The following is a 19,285-nucleotide window of genomic DNA, read 5'->3' on the forward strand; positions in this document are numbered from 1 at the left end:
CTCACGCAAACACGGGGAGAATGTGCAGACTCCACACGGACAGTGACCCAGAGCCGGGATCGAACCTGGGACCTCGGCGACGTGAGAGTCCACTGTGCTGCCCTACCTTAATGCTTTTTAACACACCTAACACTTCCCCCCCTCGTAATAATGACCTGTTCTAAAGTGTTTACACATCCCGCTGAGACACCACCAATCAACGTGCCCCTCTCCTTTGTGAATACCACTGCAAAGTACAGTACTCATTAAGGATCTCACCTACTTCCTTTGGTTCTGCATATAATTTCCCTTTGTCCTTGAGTGGATCGATTCTTTCTCTAGCTGCCCTCTTGTTCCTAATATACATATAAAATGCCTTGACATTCTCCAAGGACATTTTGTTACCCTTTAAGCCCTCCTAACTTCCTGTTTGCGCTCTTTTCTACTTTTCCTATACTTCAAGTGTTTCATATGTTTGTAGTTGCCTAGACTCTCAATTTCCCTGGTCATCTAGGGGTCCTGGATCTTGCCTTTCCAGTACTTCCTTTTTCACCGGTACATGCCTGTCCTGTATTCCCATCAACTGCGCCTGAAAAGACTCCCACATGCCAAATGTGGATTTCCCTCAAACAGCCTCTCCCAAACAACAACCTCTAAATCCTGCCTAATCTGGTTGTAGTTAGCCTTCCCCCAATTTATCACCTTAACTCTAGGACAGCACTTGCCCTTTCAATGAGTATCCAAAAGTTTAAGGAATTGTGGTCACTATTCACCACATGTTCCCCCACTGCAACTTTGGTGACCTGGCTGGGCTCATTCCCGAGTACTAGGTCCAGTATAGCCCCCTCTCTAGTTGGACTATCCACATATTGTTCCAAAAAACCTTCTTGGACACACTTAGCAAATTCCTCACCATCTAAACTCTAGCCGTAAGGGATTTCCAGTCCGTATGAGGAAAATTGAAGTCTCCCATGACAACCCTATTATTTCTATATCTATCCAGAATTTGCTCTCATATTTGTTCTTCAACTTCCCGTGGGCTGTTGGGAGGCCTGTGGTACACCCCCATCATAGTGACTGCCGCCTTCCTGTTTGAGTTCTACCCACAGTGCCTCGTTACTTGATTCTTCCAAGGTGCACTCCCTCTGTACATCTGTAATATTTTCTCTGACCAGTATTGTAATTCCCTCACCTCTTTTACCGTCCCCTATGTCTCATCTAAAACACCGATATCCTGGAATATTTAGCTGCCAGTCCTGTCCCTTTTTTAACCAAGTCTCTGTTACAGCAACCACATCCAAGTTCCGCGCGTGAATCAAGGCTTTAAGTTCATCTGTCTTACCTGTTATATTCTGTGCATTGAAGCAGATGCACTCCAGGCCCACCAGCCGGCCCTTTGTCTTAACCAGCCTGGCCCTGGTACCATGCTCGTCCCCAGTCTCTACACTTGCTGGCTTACTGTTCTGATTCCCACCCCCTGCTGCATTAATTTAAACCCACCCGACCATACTAGCACACCTACCAGCCAGGATATTGGTGCCCCTCCAGTTCAGGTGTAACCGTCCTTGTACAGGGCCACCTTCCCTGGAAGACATCCCAGTTATCCAAAAAACGGAATCCCTCCCTCCTGGAGCAGTTCTTTAGCCACATGTTCAGCTGCACTATCTCCCTATTCCTAATCTCACTAGCAAATGGCACAGGGAGTGATCCTGAGATTACTACCTTCGAGGTCCTGTTTTTTAATCTTCTACCTAACTCCCTACATTGCCATTGCAGGACCTCCGTAATCTTTCTACCGATGTCATTCATACCAATGTGGACAATGACCTCTGTCTGATTTCCCTCCCATTTTAGGATGCTTTGTACCCGCTCAGACATCCAGGACCCTGGCACCAGGGAGGCATACTACCTACCATCCTGCAGTCCCTTTTGCAGCCACAGAAGCGGCCACTGTGCCCCTGACTATTGAATCCCCTCCCACTATTGCTTTGCTACGCTTTGTACGCTTTGCAGTCTGTGCAGCAGGCTAGCCGTGGTGCCTTCTCTCTGGCCACTGCTGCTGCTTTCCTCTGATGGACCTTTCCCCTCATCAAAAACGTCATACTTGTTAGATAGGGGGACAGCCATATAGGCCCCCTGCACTGTCTGCCTACCCCATCTGGTGGTCACCCATCTATCTTTTTGTACCTTGGGTGTGACCACATCTCTGTAGCTATTATCTATAACAATTGCAGCTGATTGTGTGATCGTCAGTACTTCCAACTGCTGCTCTAATCCACGCTTCAGTGAACTCCTGCCACTGAATGCACTTCCCACAGAAGTAGACCACAGGGTCACTCGAAATATCCCACATCGTGCAGTAGTGGCATGCAACCCCACCAATTAATAGAAGGTCTTCTGGGCAGCACGGTGGCACAGTGGTTAGCATTGTTGCCTATGGCGCTGAGGACCCGGGTTCGAATCCCGGCCCTGGGTCACTGTCTGTGTGGAGTTTGCACATTCTCCCCGTGTCTGCGTGGTTTTCGCCCCCACAACCAAAAAGATGTGCAGGATAGGTGGATTGGCCACACTAAAATTGCCCCTTAATTGGGAAAAATAATTGAGTACGTTAAATTAAAAAAAAAAAATAGAAGGTCTTCTAGCAGAAATTTGATAGTTCATTGCAGAATTTTACCCGATCTGGGAAATTTCTGCTGCTATTCCCCGAACACCATTATTACAGTTTGTTGACTGCAAACGCAGACTGCACCGATTGCTGCTCGCTCACTTCTGATTCTGCTGACACCCCCTGTTCCTGAATTTGATCCCATTGCTTTTTATTCTGTAAGTCAGCACTGGCTAACCCTCCTGCTTGTTATCTTGTTCAGGTGTAAATGGCTTGGTTTCCCAGCTGGCTGTACTAGATTTTTGTTTCATCTTTCTGGTTGATGAGTATTTCTGCTGCTTTGATTCATTCTTGACCCTTCTCATTATGCACTGCAAGTTTTTAGCTTAAATGTCTGCAAACTTTCTTTATTAAAGATTAATGCCTTTGTTGTTGGGATATATGTGTTTCAATTTTGTAGAAAGTTGATAGATCTGTGACTGAATTTGAAGAGTTATTGACTATAGCCTACTTGAGGAACTTTGGGTTTGAAAATTGTCATTTTATGTGCTTAGCTTCATAGTGCACTGAGTAAAATGGGGAAAATGGTGGAGCACCCTGTGGGTGAAATATATTCACATACTTTTCTCTTATAACAGAATAATATTGTTCTCCAATGGATGTCTCCGATAGTCCTGATCGTGACCCTCGTTCCCCAGAGGATCAACTGTCTGAAGATGATGACCTATTGCTTGAGAGAGGGCATGAAAACGACGGTGAAGAGGATATAGATAAACATTCAGACAATGACGGAGAATGCAATGATTCTGAGGAGCATGACCATTGTAGTGATGCTGAGAATCACAGTATTGGTGAAGCTGACAATGAAGGGAGTCGGGACAATGGGGAAACCCATGAATCAGAGGTGGAAGAGGAGGAGGAAAAGTTGAGAGAGGAAGGAGATTACAGTGAAGAAAGTGGAAATGATGGAGATAATGAGGAGCCACCTAAGGACTTGGATGTGGAATCTGACCGAGACAATGTTACAAGCCCAAAAAGAGCTTGTAATGCTGAGCAAACTGAAAAAGCGGTCTCTGAAAAGCATGATTCCCAAGCTGATGAGGAGGCTGCAAATGATTCCAAGGATGAAGCATCCTCTGTCATCAGGGACCTGGATGAGCATGAGTTGGACTATGATGAGGAGGTTCCTGAAGAACAGCCAGGGGCTGTGACGGAAGACAGTGAGAAACAAAGCACGGAGGAGAAAAGTAGTGACTCGCCAAAGGAGGGGGAAATGGAAAAAAGTCAACTTGAAGACGGGCAGTCTGAAAGAGACAGAAAAGATTCATTTCGTGAGAGGAAAAAAGATGAGGATGATGGGGAGCTTGATGAAGGAGAAGTTGAGGTATGATCTTAAATAATTTTATCTCAAGCAATTATAATGGATATTCAAGTCCTTGTATTGTACCCCTGTAAAATGTCTTGTGGCACTGTTGTGTTATGAGTACTGTGATAGAGGGATCCGAGGGTTCTTGTATAGACCATGAATCTCAAAATGTTAGCATCCAAGTAATTAAGAAACCAAATAGAATGTTGGCCTTTATTGCAAAGTAGATGGGAGTATAAAAGTAGGAAGGTATTGCTGCAACTGTAAACGACATTGGTGAGACCACACCTTGAATACTTTGTATCGTTTTAGCATCCTTATTTAAGGAGGGAAATATACCCATTGAAGGCAGTCAGAGAAGACTCATTGGGTTGATACTTAGGATGAAGGAGTTGTCTCATGAGGCAAGGATGTACATGTTGGGCTTAAACTCTTTGGAGTTTAGAAGAATGACAGATAACCTGACTGAAACACCGGTTCCTAAGGAAGCTTGGCTGGGTAGATGCTGAGAGGATATTTCCCCTTGTAGGTGAACCTGCAACTAGGGGGCACAGTTTCAGAATAAGGCGGCAGCCATTTAAAACTGATTAGGAGGAATTTCTTCTCTAAGGTCATTAGTCTTTCGAATTCTGTACCCCAGAGTACGATTGGAGGATGGATCATTGAATATATTCAAGGGTGAGTTACACAAAACTTTGGTTCATGGGCTGGTCAGATGGGCTGATCAGTGGCAAATGTCAAGGGTTATTGGGGGGGTCACAGGCAGGGAAGTGGGGTCGAGGCCATGATCAGATCAGCTTTGATCTTCTTGAATGGTAGCGCAAGCTTCAGTGATCAGATGGCCTACGCTGACTATTACTTGAGAGTAGAGACCCTAATGTAGCTGGTACTTGTTGTATAACACTTGAAATATAATAAGAAAAGTATTTGACTGTGTCTCTCACTGATTCCCCTCGCACCTTTCTCTTACCCCTGTTCCCCAGGCCACTTATCATTCCTCTTTCATCTTTTTCTTTGCATTTTTGCATTCTTCCCCATCTTGCTCCTGGCCCCGCATCTCTTGTGTGCCAGCTCTTCCTCTCTTCCAGTCGCTCCTTTCTGCGCCATAGAGTCATAGAAGTCTACAGCAAATGAAAGGCCCTTTGGCCCATCGCTTCTGCGCTGGTCAAAAACAACCACTTAAATATTCTAATCCCATTGTCCAGCACTTGGCCCATAGCCTTATCTACCTTGGGACCGCAAGTGCACAAGCAAATATTTCTTAAATGTTATGAGGGTCTCTGCCTCCACCATCCTTTCAGGCAGCGAGTTCCAGACTCCCACCACCCTCTGGGTGAAAAGGTTTTTCCTTGCATCCCCTCTAAACCTCCTTCCCCTTACCTTAAATCTCTGCCCCCTGGTCATTGATCCCTCCACCAGGGGGTACAGCTTATTTCTGTTTACTCTATCTATGCTCTCATAATTTTATACGTCTTAATTATGTCCCCTCTCAGTCTCCTCTGTTCCAAGGAATACTACCCCAGTCTATCCAACCTCTTTTCATAGCTAAATCTCCAGCCCATGCAACATCCTGGTAAATCTCCTCTGCACCCTTTCGAGTGCTTTCACACCCCTCCTATAATGTGGATCCAGAATTGCACGCAGTAATCTAGCTGTGGCAGAACCAGCGTATTATACAGTTCCAGCATAACTTTCCTGCTCTTAAAGTCTATGCCGCGGCTGATAAAGGCAAGTATACCATATGCCTTAACCACTGTATCCACCTGCCCTGCTGTCTTAAGGCACCAATGTACCTGCACATCAAGGTCCCTCTGATCCTCAGTGCTTCCCAGAGTCCTGCCATGCACAGGCTGGTTTAGCTCAGTGGGCTAGACAGCAGCGCAGGTTCAATTCCCGTACCAGCTTACCCGAACAGGTGCCGTAATGTGGTGACTAGGGGCTTTTCACAGTAACTTCATACTTGTGACAATAAAAGATTATTATTATTCATGTATTCCGTTGTCTTGTTTGTCCTGCCCAAGAACATCACCTCATACTTATCCGGATTGAATTATGTTTGCCACTGATCAGCCCATCTGACCAACCTGCCCATACCCCCCTGTCATCTAAGGCTATCCTTGCTATTTACCACACCACCAATTTTGGTATCATCCATGAATTTACTGATCAACCCATCTACATTCATGTCTAATTCATTTATATAAACCCCAAACAGCAAGGCCCCAACACTGATGCCTCTGAGACCCCACTGGACACAGGTTTCCAGTCAGAAAAACACCCCTTGATCATCATCCTCTGCTTCCTGCCATACAACCAATTTTGGATCCAATTTGCCAAAATCCGTGGATCCCATGGGCTCTTACCTTCACTATCAGTCTCCCATGTGGGACCTAATCAAAAGCCTTGCTGAAGTCCAAGTAGACTGTCAGATGCATTTTCCCTCATCTACACACCTGGTCACTGCTTCAAAAAATTCAATCAAGTTGGTCAGACATGACTTCCACATGCTCCCCTTAACCAAACCATGCTGACTGTTCTTAAATAATCCCTGCCTCTCCAAATGCAGATTAATTCTGTCTCTCAGAATTGCTTCCAATAGTTTCCCCACTACTGAGGTTAGACTGGCTCACCTGTAGTTTCCTGGTTTATCGTTTCCTCCCTTCTTGAATAATGGTACCACATTGGCTATCCTCCAGTTCTCCGACACCTCTCCTGTAGATAGAGAGGAAGTGAACTTATTGTCAGCGCCCCTGCTATTTCCTTCCTTGTCTCATTCAATAGTCTAGGATACATTTCATCTGGCCCTGGAGACTTGTCTACTTTTAAGCATGACAGACTTCTCAGAACCTCCTCTCTGCCTATGTTAATCTCTTTAATTTTATAATAGTCGTTCTTCCTAATTTCTGTCCCCCTCGCAAGTGAACCCTTAATGTACTTGTAAAACAACATCGGATTTTCCTTTATAGAAACGTCAAAAATTGGAGCAAGAGGAGGCCATTCGGCTCTTCGAACATGCTCCACTGATCATCTAACTCAATAGCTTAATCCACTTTCGCCCCCATAACCTTTGGTCCCCTTCAGCCTAAGTGCTACATCTAACTGATTATTTTAAAAATTATCTTATCTGCCTGTGTCCTTTTATGCCCCATTTTACTCCTAATTTCCATATTACATTTTGCACATCCTATACTCCTCTAGGGCTTCCTCTGTTTTGAGCCCTCGATATTTGCCATAAGCTTCCCCCATTTCTCCTTTTCCAATGCTCTATGTCCTTTGATATCTAGTGTTCACTGGATTTGTTGGTCCCATCGTTTTTACTGATTGGAACATGTTGGCCCTGTACTCGCTATTATTTTCTTGAATGCGTCTCACTGTTCTGTCAGATTTCCCAGTGCACTCTGCCCAAATCAGATCTTTCTTTTTTTTCCCTAAATTTAGAGTACCCAATTCATTTTTTCCTATTAAGGGGCAATTTAGCATGACCAATCCACCTAGCCTGCACATCTTTGGGTTGTGGGGGTGAACCCCACACAGGGAGAAAGTGCAAACACCATACGGACAGTGACTTGGATTGAGCCCGGGTCCTTGGCATTGTGAGGCAACAGTGTTAACCACTGCGCCATCGTGCCACCGACCAGTCTTGAATTTGATGGAGTTAGATCACTGTCTTCAAAATGCTCCCCCATTGATACTTCAACCAATTGCCTGGCTTTGTTACCTAAAACAGGGAGGTGGTGGCATAGTGGTATTGTCCGTGGACTAGTCATTCAAAGAACCAGGGTAATGCTCTGGGGTCCCGGGCTCGAATCCCACCACTGCAGATTGTGGAAATTGTATCCAATTAATATCTGGAAATAAAAGTCTGATGATGACCATGAAACCATTGTCAATTTTTGTAAAAACCCAACTGGCTCACAAATGTCCTTCACGGATGGAAATCTGCCTCATGACCCAGTCTGGCCTACATGTGACTCCTGATCCACACAGCGCTACTGTTGACTCTTAACTGCCCCTCACTGAAATGGCCGAGCAAACCGCTCGGTTCAAGGGCAATTAGGGATGGGCAACAAATGCTGGCCTAGCCAGTGATCCCCACATTACAAGAACGAATAAATAAAATTAAGTCCAGGACCACCTCCCTCTTGTGGGACTGTACTGGCTTTAAAAAGTTCTCCTGGATGCATGTTAAGAATTCCGCTCCCTCTAAACCTTTTACACTATGACTACCCTAGTTACTGTTGAGGAAGTTGAAATCCTCCACCATCACTACCCTATTACTGTTACACTTCTCTAAAAATTTGCCTACATTTTCGCTCTTCTATTTCCCTCGGACTGTTGGAAGCCTATAGAACACTCCCAACTTTGTGATTGCTCCTTTTTAGTTTTTACGTTCTACCCATATGGCTTCAGTTTTAGATGTTGTCCCTCCTTACTGCTGTAATTGATTCCCTGGTCAAAATTGTGACACCCCCTCCTCTTTTACCTCTTTCCATGAAGATCTCGTATCCTGGAATATAATAATCTTTTGTCACAAGCAGGCATACATTAACACTGCAATTAAGTTACTGTGCAAAGCTCCTAGTCTCCACATTCCGGCGCCTGTTCAGGTACACAGAGGGAGAATTCAGAATGTCCAAATTACCTAACAGCACGTCTTTCAGGACTTGTGGGAGGAAACCGGAGCACCCGGAGGAAACCCACGCAGACACGGGGAGAACGTGCAGACACCGCACAGGCAGTGACCCAAGCCGGGCATTGAACCCGGGACCCTGGAGATGTGAAGCAACAGTGCTAACCACTGTGCTACATATTAAACTGCCAAGGCTGCTTCTATCTCAACCATATCTCAGTGACACCAATTACATCAAATGCCTATGTTTTAATTTATGCCCTCCGTTCATCTGACTTGTTCCTCAATACCATCAATACCAATCAAAATCAATACCATCCAATGTTGCTAAACTCCCTTATGACTTAAAAAAAAAAATTTTTTTTAGAGTACCCAATTCATTTTTCCCAATTAAGGGGCAATTTAGTGTGGCCAATCCACCTACTCTGCACATCTTTGGTTTGTGGGGGCGAAACCTACGCAAGCACGGGGAGAATGTTCAAAGTCCACACGGTCAGTGACCCAGAGCCGGGATCGAACCTGGGATCTCGGTGCTGTGAGGCAGCAGTGCTAACCAGTGAGCCACCGTACTGCTCCCAACCACCTTGTGACTTAACTGGTCTAGAACTTCTATGCCTCCCTTTTTTAAAAATAAATTTAGAGTACCCAATTCATTTTTTCCAATTAAGGGGCAATTTAGCGTGGCCAATCCACCTAGCCAGCACATTTTTGGGATGTGGGGGCGAAACCCACGCAAACATAGGGAGAATGTGCAAACTCCACACGGACAGTGACCCAGAGCCGGGATCGAACCTGGGACCTCGGCGCCGTGAGGCAACAGGGCTAACCTACTGCGCCACCGTGCTGCCCATCTATGCCTTCCTAACTCACTTTGTGTCTCTTCTAATTTTGGCATCCATTTTTGCATCCATCCCTGCTGAACCTTCTCTCTGGATCCCAACCCCCTGCCAACTTAGTTTAAACCTGCCCCAACAACACTAGCAAACCTCTTTGCAAGGATGCTGGTCCCATTTTGGTTCAGGTGCAATGTGACCGCCTGTGTGCCGGCTCCCTCCTCGGTTGCTGTGCGCCGGCTCCCTCCCCCTCCCGTCTCACTGGCTAGCCACCTTTGAATCAGAAGTTGAATGTTCAAGTTGCAGTCTAGGACTTAAGCACAAGCATTAAGGCTAACACTCCAGAACAGAACTCCTCCAGCACTGCACTGTCAGAGATCTCTCATTTGGTTGAGACCTCAAACGAAGGCCTTGTCTGCCCCCTCAGCTGGATGTAAAAATCTCTATTTTGAAGAAGGGAAGGGCAGTTAACTCTGGTGTCCTGGCCAATATTTATCCATCATTTAACGCCACACAAAAACGATTGTCTGCTCATTATCACATTGCTGACTCTCGGAAATTGCTGTGTACAAATTGGTTGCTGCAATTCCAGCAGTGAAAGGTGCTCAAAAAATACTTGTCTTTATTTTCTTTTTGTTTTTTTCGGCTAATAGAACAAAGAAATTTACAGCACAGGAATAGGCACTTAGGCCCTTCAAGCCTGCACCAACCATGGTGCCCGTCAGAACTAAAACCCCCTACCCTTCCGGGGACCATATCCCTCTATTCCCATCCTATTTGTGTATTTGCCAAGACGCCCCTTAAACGTCGCTGATGTACCTGCTTCCACCACCTCCCCCGGCAGCGAGTTCCAGGCTCCCACTACCCTCAGTGTAAAAAAAACTTACCACATACATCTCCTTTAAACCTTGCCCCTTGCACCGTAAACCTATGCCCCCTAGTAATTGATTCTTCCACCTTGGAAAAAGCTTGACTATCCACTATACCCCTCATAATTTTGTAGATCTCTCAGATTGCCCCTCAACCTCCTTCGTTCCAGTGAGAATAAGTTTGTCCAACATCTCATGACTGACATGAGAAAAATGTTTTCACAAAGCGAGTGGTTCAGGCCTGGAATGCACTGCTGAAGAGTGTAGTGGAGGAGGGTTCAGTGAAATCAATCGAGGGGTTAGATGACTATTTGAAAATAAATAATGTGCAAGGTTATAAGAAGGTAGGAGAATTCATCAGATGAATTGCACATTCAGAAAGGCAGTGCAGACACAATGTGTCGAACGACCTGCTTTTGTACTGTAACATTTCTGTCATTCTGAGATGCTTGTTTTATTCTCTTGAAACACAACCAGGCAGGATGTGAAACATGAAGTGAATGTTAAAACGCCAGTGTGGATCAAGAGAACATGGTATCCTGCTGCAAATTCCTATGATGTGCTCATGAATTTTTGTGAAGGATCTTGACTGTAAGCTGGTTGTATACAAATAGGAGTGTGCGACTATGTGACATGATCATAAGCGTAACTTTTTATAGCAGGGAGATAAGCATTCAAATCAATTCCAAACTAACACAACCCCAGCAGATTGCAAGGATCCTAAACAAATAAGTTTGAATTGTGTAGCTTCAGCACAGTTATTCTGTATTCTGATTCTGCAGTGGGTTTCCTTCGACAGACTTGTTGAACCAAACGTTTCTCAAATCTCTGCCATCTGAGTGATGTCATTTCACATAATTTTAATGATCCATATAATCTTGTAAGGGCCTCACTGCACTTTCATAAAAGGCTCACTATTTTATGAGATCTGGAAGATGCAGCTCTGCTCCTAGAGAGAATCATTAGTGTCTGCTTCGCTTCATTTCAGCTGCAATGAAAGTAGTCTCACCAATGCCGTAAATTAATAGATTTATTTACAGAAATTAAACGGGTACAGCCAGTTGGCTTTAGGATTACATATACACACCTCCCAGTGGAAGGCCTTGGTTATACCAGGTTCATCAGCTAGGGTTTAAAAACCCAGGACCTGAAAACCTGTAGTTCCGGTTAAAAAACCTTCAACGCTTTCTTCCTGCAGACCAGAAAAGGACCTAGTTTGGACTGTACCAATAGGACCAGCTGCTGTCTTTTACCTCCTGACACGGGGGGGGGGGGGGGGGGGGGGTACTTAGTCTCCATTCACACATTAGCTTCAGGTAGCACATTTATCAGATATAAATATAATTGGTTTCATGCAGTTTCTTGCTTAAAAATTGTCCTCAGAACTTCCAGCTGATTTTGACCGGTATTAATTGGTGGAAGTGCTAATGAGAACTGGTTTCTCAAAGAGCCTTGTCATGCCAACATACACCGTTCTCAACTTTCCAGAAGCCATATGTCCACTGGAGACCAGCTCAAACTGGGGTTTACTCCTGCAGCATGCTTCTGAGCAAGTTTCCCAATATTGTAATTGAACCAGCCTCTTGTGAGCAGACATCAAGGTTGAAGAGTCAAAAGAAAATATAAAACTATTTTTATAGGCACTGAAGTAGTTTTATTTAATGCAGTAAGAAGTCTTACAACACCAGGTTAAAGTCCAACATGTTTGTTTCAAACACTAGCTTTCGGAGCACTGCTCCTTCCTCAGGTGAATGAAGGGGTATGTTCCAGAAACATATATATATAGACAAAGTCAAAGATGCCAGACAATGCTTAGAATGTGAGCAGTAGCAGGTGATTAAGTCTTTGCAGATCCAGAGATAGGGGTAAGCCCAGGTTAAAGAGGTGTGAATTGTCTCAAGCCAGGACAGTTGGTAGGATTTCGCAAGCCCAGGCCAGATGGTGGAGGATGAATGTAATGCAACATGAATCCCAGGTCCCGGTTGAGGCCGCATTCATGTGTGTGGAACTTGGCTCTAAGTTTCTGCTCGGCGATTCTGCGTTGTCGTACGTCCCGAAGGCCGCTTTGGAGAACGCTTACCCGGAGATCAGAGGCTGAATGCCCTTGACTGCTGAAGTGTTCCCCGACTGGAATGAAACATTCCTGCCTGGTGATTGTCGCGCGATGTCCCTTCATTCGTTGTCACAGCGTCTGCATGGTCTCGCCAATGTACCACGCTTCGGGACATCCTTCCCTGCAGCGTGTGAGGTAGACAACGTTGGCCGAGTCGCACGGGTATGTACCGCGTACCTGGTGGGTGGTGTTACGTGTAATGGTGGTATCCATGTCGATGATCTGGCACGTCTTACAGAGATTGCCACGGCAGGGTTGTGTGGTGTTGTGGTCACTGTTCTGAAGGCTGGGTAGCTTGCTGCAAACAATGGTTTGTTTGAGGTTGCGCGGTTGTTTGAAGACAAGTAGCGGGAGTGTGGGGATGACCTTGGCAAGATGTTCATCTTCATTGATGACGTGTTGAAGGCTGCAAAGAGGATGTCATAGTTTCTCCGCTCCTGGAAAGTACTGGACGACGAAGGGTACTCTGTCGGTTGTGTCCTGTGTTTGTCTTAGAACATAGAACATAGAACAGTACAGCACAGAACAGGCCCTTCGGCCCTCGATGTTGTGCCGAACAATGATCACCCTACTTAAACCCACGTAACCCGTATACCCGTAACCCAACAATCCCCCCATTAACCTTACACTATGGGCAATTTAGCATGGCCAATCCACCTAACCCGCACATCTTTGGACTGTGGGAGGAAACCGGAGCACCCGGAGGAAACCCACGCACACACGGGGAGGACGTGCAGACTCCACACAGACAGTGACCCAGCCGGGAATCGAACCTGGGACCCTGGAGCTGTGAAGCATTGATGCTAACCACCATGCTACCGTGAGGCCCCCTTGTCTTCTGAGGAGATCGGTGTGGTTTTTTGCTGTGGCGCGTTGGAACTGTGGCGCGTTGAGCCAGGGTCTGGAAAACTCCAAAGTATATCATAGAGTTCACCTGACCTATAACTGTTTATTGAATTTGGCTAGGATGAGCACACGGGCCTGCCTTTCAGGTGTTATTCAACAGAGTTCTTCAGCGCTTTTAATCAAAAAATAAGCTTTATTCTACGAATCTAGTTAACATTTGTATATACACGCACCGTAAGAATTTTTATCAACTACAAACATAAAGACCCCACACAGCTACAGTAATCTATGTATAACCCTTAATGAATTTCCCCTTAACTGTTCCAATTCAATAACTAACTCCAAATAATACCAGAAACCCCTTTTCAAACAGCAGGTTTGAATTCCTTCCAGAAAGCAATTATCTCTTAGGTTACGAAGCAATCTGGAAGCAGCTTTTAAAATGCAGATTGAGAAACACTTATTTCAACCTGTGCAGTTCAAACCATTCCAAACTCAAAGCAAAAGTAAAACCTAGGGCCACAGCCCAGTTACACCCAAACAATGACATCCCCGAAGCCATGTGATAGGACAAAAACATTTCCTAAAGGGACACTCACATGACACTTGCCAGTAACTTTCAGATCCCAAGAATGAATAAAAATAAGCAGATGTTTCTGGTTTCTGACTTATCTTATTCCATATATTCTGTGACCCCCAGTGATCTAGTTTGGCAGTCCCATTCTTTTTCTTAGTGGGAACATATTTGTGCTGAACCCTCTCCATTTCCTTGAGTACCCCCCACTTTGACATTATTCTATTTCTGTACGCACCAGTGCATGGCTCTGATACTGATTTACCTTCAGCAGCTTCCGGACCACTTTGCCCAAATGACAGCTGTGACCTCTCCCTGATTTTAAAATTTTTACTCTTGGTGATGCATTTTGGAGGATCAAATCTAAGTATGAATTATACTGTAAATGGCAGAACCCTTAGGCTATTAACATACAGAGAGAGGGTTCTGGGCATGCAGTGCCGCAGTTCCCTAAAAGTGGCAACACAGGTGGCCAAGGTGATTAAGAAGGCAGGTGGCATGCTTGCATTCATTAGAGGACAGCACGGTGGTGCAGTGGTAGCACTGCAGTCTCATGTCGCCGAGGTCCCTTAATTGGAAAAAAATGAATTGGGTACTCTAAATTTATTAGAAAAAAAATGCTTGCATTCATCAGCTGAAGTATTGAGTACAGGAGGTTGAATAAAGTAGGGTTGTTTTCACTGGAAAGGTGGAGGCTGCGGGGAGACCTGATAGAGGTCTACAAAATTGAGAGGCATAGACAGGGTGGATAGTCAAGGTATTTTCCTTGGGTGGAAATGTCAGTTACACAGGGAGCACACGTTCAAGGTGAGAGGGGGAAGGTTTAAGGGGGTAAAGATTTTCACGCAGAGGGTGGTGGGTGTCTGGAACACGCTGCCAGAGGATGTGGTAGAAGCAGGCACATTAGCAACATTTAAGGGGCATTTGGATGGTCCAAGAAGTGGCTGATGAAATTCAACGTGGGCAAGTGCGAGGTCTTGCACTTTGGAAAAAAGAATAGAGGCATGGACTATTTTCTAAACGGTGACAAAATTCATAATGCTAAAGTGCAAAGGGACTTGGGAGTCCTAGTCCAGGATTCTCTAAAGGTAAACTTGCAGGTTGAGTCCGTAATTAAGAAAGCAAATGTAATGTTGTCATTTATCTCAAGAGGCTTGGAATATAAAAGCAGGGATGTACTTCTGAGGCTTTATAAAGCACTAGTTAGGCCCCATTTAGAATACTGTGAGCAATTTTGGGCCCCATACCTCAGGAAGGACATACTGGCACTGGAGCGGGTCCAGCGGAGATTCACACGGATGATCCCAGGAATGGTAGGCCTAACATACGATGAACGTCTGAGGATCGTGGGATTATATTCATTGGAGTTTAGGAGGTTGAGGGGAGATCTAATAGAAACGTACAAGATAATGAATGGCTTGGATAGGATGGACGTAGGGAAGTTGTTTCCATTAGCAGGGGAGACTAGGACGCGGGGGCACAGCCTTAGAATAAAAGGGAGTCACTTTAGAACAGAGATGAGGAGAAATTTCTTCAGCCAGAGAGTGGTAGGTCTGTGGAATTCATTGCCACAGAGGGCGGTGGAGGCCGGGACATTGAGTGTCTTTAAGACAGAAATTGATAAATTCTTGATTTCTCGAGGAATTAAGGGCTATGGGGAGAGAGCGGGTAAATGGAGTTGAAATCAACCATGATTGAATGGTGGAGTGGACTCGATGGGCCGAATGGCCTTACTTCCACTCCTATGTCTTATGGTCTTATGAATAGGGAGGAAATAGAGGGATACAGACCGAATAAGGGCAGAGGTTTTGTTTTAGTTATGATCGGCACAGGCTTGGAGGGCCGAAGGGCCTGTTCCTGTGCTGTACTTTTCTTTGTTCTCTGGTCTATCTTTATTCTTTTCCATAACTGCACTAAATCTAATTGATCATATCCCCTAAAATGCCCTTCCACTGATGACCCTTCCACCTACCTAAAACTAAGTCCAGAACTTCTCTTACAAATAAAAACAAAATACCGGGGATGCTGGACACTTTAAATAAAAGCAAATTGTTTCAAGCCCAGTATGACTTTTAGAACATGACATATGATCTCTTTCCAAAGTAGAGTCATATTGAACTCGAAATATTAACTGTTGATGTCCAGTGCATTCTGGACTCCTCAGCTTTCTTTCAGATAGTCATGGAGATATATTCTGCACAAAGTGGGAACTCTGGGAGATTTCTTGTGTCTATATATTATATAGAGGTACCAGGGATCTAAGGTTTGGTGTACTGGGTGCAATTTCTGGGTCTCTCAAAACTTGGAAGTGTTGTGAACTGCGAGCAGGATGCTGATGATTGCCGGCATTGTATCTAATTCCTTCACCATTGGTGGCTGTGCCTTCGGTTGCACAGGCCCCAATCTCTGGAATTTCCTCTCCACACGTATCTAACTTGCATTTTCCTTAAGTCACTTATTAAAATCTGTCTCTTTGGCCAAGTTTTATGGTCACCTGACATACCTCTTTGGTGGCTCGGTGGATTAACTTGTTTGCTGCTGTGAAGCACCTTGGGATCTTTTATTCTGTTAAAGGTACAATACAAATATAAGTTTTTGATACACTTCAAATAGCGAGGGAGCAAGTGACTGCTGACTATCGAGGAGGGCTGAATAAATTGAAGTGTGACCACCTCAAGCAATATGCTATCGACATAGCTTTCAGCATCACAGTGTACTGCAATGATGCCAGCTGCTGCCTGGTTCTGAAACCCACAGCTCGAGCTTCTCCAGAAGAAACGTCCTGGAGTTCCCAAGCGTTGTGCATTTCAGTGGCACTGAAACACTCTGCCATCTCTGTATTCGACTATTTAAACTAGCCAGAAATAAGAATTAAGTCTACTTAAAATGTAACAGAACTTAAACTTATTAAAGCAGCACCTAAATTTCTTAGTTTAATCCATTGCCATAATTGAGAGAAAAAAGACAATGGTAACACTCAGCGGTTAATTACTCTGTTAGTGATGGATAACAAATGCTGATCTTGCCATGAAAGAATTTGAAAAAGCTCTTTGTTTTTTTGCCAAGCAAATGCTGCATTGCTCTTCGACCTGCTACTGCTCGGGTCCACATTTTGCCCGGTGCTTTCCCTATTTTTTCCTTCATGCTGCCAGTGCCCCCCCTCCTTCTGCTGCCACAGGTTCACACACTGCTCAGGGCCTTCTCTCCTGTTCTAGTTTTGTAAAGTGCATCTTCACACCCACATTGTTTACCCCCTTGGGGTATAGTGGGGGAAAGATTCCTAAACTGATTATCAGGCCATTGAACCGCGTTCTGAATGTTTGACAAGGTGCCACATAGGAGACTGTTAAATAAGGTAACAGCCCATGGTGTTAAGGGTAAGATCCTGGCATGGATTGACTGACTGGCAGAAGGCAGAGAGTGGGGATAAAGGGGTCTTTTTCAGGATGGCAGCCGGTGACTAGTGGTGTGCCTCAGGGTTCTGTGCTGAGACCACAACTTTTCACAATATACATTAATGATCTGGAAGAAGGAACTGGAGGTACTGTTGCTACGTTTGCAGATGATACAAAGATCTGTAGAGGGACAGGTAGCATTGAGGAAGCAAGGGGACTGCAGAAGGATTTGGACAGGCTAGGAGAGTGGACAATGAAGTGGCAGATGGAATACAATTTGGAAAATGTGAGGTTATGCACTTTGGAAGGAGGAATTTAGGCACAGACTTCTAAATGGGGAAACCTCATAAAATCAGAAGCACAAAGGGACTTGGGAGTCCTTGTTCTTGATTCTCTTATGTCACACACACAATTTGCAGTGTAGAAGGAGGCCATTCGGCCCATCGAGTCTGCACCGGCTCTTGGAAAGAGCACCCTACCCAAGGTCAATACCTCCACCCTATCCCCATAACCCAGTAACCCCACCAAAACACTGACGGCAATTTTGGACACTAAGGGCAATTTATCATGGCCAATCCACCTATCCTGCACATCTTTGGACTGTGGGAAGTATGTGCAGACTCCGCACAGACAGTGACCCAAGCCGGAATCAAACCTGGGACCCTGGAGCTGTGAAGCATTTGTGATATCCACAATGCTACCGTGCTGCTTCAGTCGGCAGTAAAGAAGGCAAATGCAGTGTTAGCATTCATGTCAAGAGGGCTAGAATACAAGACCAGGGATGTAATTCTGAGGTTGTATGAGGCTCTGGTCAGACCCCATTTGGGGTATTGTGAGCAGTTTTGGACCCCTTATTTAAGGAAGGATGTGCTGGCCTTGGAAAGGGTCCAGGGGAGGTTCACAAGAATGATCCCTGGAATGAAGAACTTGTCGTGTGAGGAACGGTTGAGGACTCTGGGTCTGTACTCGTTTGAGTTTAGAAGGATGAGGGGGGATCTTATTGAAACTTAGAGGATACTGCGAGGCCTGGATAGAGTGGATGTGGAGAGGATGCTTCCACTTGTAGGAAAAACTAGAACCAGAGTATACCATTTCAGACTAAAGGGACGATCCTTTAAAACAGAGATGAGGAGGAATTTCTTCAGCCAGAGGGTGGTGAATCTGTGGAACTCTTTGCCGTAGAAGGCTGTGGAGGCCAAATCACTGAGTGTCTTTAATACAGAGATAGATAGGTTCATGATTAATAAGGGGATCGGGGTTATGGGGAGAAGGCAGGAGAATGGGGATGAGAAAAATATCAGCCATGATGGAATGGCGGAGCAGACTCGATGGGCCAAGTGGCCTAATTCTGCTCCTATGTCTTATGGTTCCTTCTGTGGTCAACAGTCATGGCTTTGGATTTTAACCCAGAGCTTCTGGTCCAGAGATAGGGAGGCTAACCACAAGACCACCTATCCCCGTTATATAATTATGCTGAGACTTGCTCCTTCTTCTCCCACCTTCCCGCTGCTTGGGTCTATGCTCGGATGAGGAGATCTGATACATTCAAAGTCAAGCACTTTTGATCGGATCAAAGCAAGGTTAGGCTTTTTCTACTAATTGGGAAATTAGTACTAAGGAAGTAGGAGGACTTTAAACCAAATAGAGGTGGGGATTATCCTGGAGAGGCTTACAAAGCAAAGAGATGTGGCAGCATTGCAAGGCAGCACTTTCAGTGACGATACCCTGAGGATGAGAGGGGGAGGGGGATGCAGAATGTTCGAACCTTTAAAAAAAAAACACCAGCAAATGGGGTCAAGTTGAGGGGAAATGGTAAAAATGTAAAATGAATGGCTTTTTGCTTAAATGCAAGAAGTATTTAGCACAAAATAAATGAATTAATGGCACAAATTGAGGTTAATGCGTATGCTCTCGTAGCCTTTTCAGAGACATGGTTACAAGTTGCAAGGATATCCAAGTTGGAGACTAAATAGTCAGGAGTATGTGACTTCATAAGGACAGGCAGGAAGGAGAGTCCAAAGATGTGCGGGTTAGGTGGATTGGCCATGCTAAATTGCCCGTAGTGTAAGGTTAAT

General features: G+C 45.1%; 1 protein-coding gene across 1 annotated transcript in view; it reads left to right on the top strand.

Annotated features, from left to right (window-relative positions):
* zc3h18 (zinc finger CCCH-type containing 18) overlaps nt 1-19,285 on the top strand; it is a 233,947-nt gene that overhangs the window by 35,878 nt on the left and 178,784 nt on the right. The window contains 1 exon segment of the mRNA XM_038806172.1: nt 3,223-3,968. Coding sequence (XP_038662100.1) covers nt 3,240-3,968 — 729 coding nt within the window. The 5' untranslated portion in view covers nt 3,223-3,239.

This window comes from Scyliorhinus canicula, chromosome 9 (assembly GCF_902713615.1).
Source record: "Scyliorhinus canicula chromosome 9, sScyCan1.1, whole genome shotgun sequence".
NCBI lineage: Eukaryota > Metazoa > Chordata > Chondrichthyes > Carcharhiniformes > Scyliorhinidae > Scyliorhinus > Scyliorhinus canicula.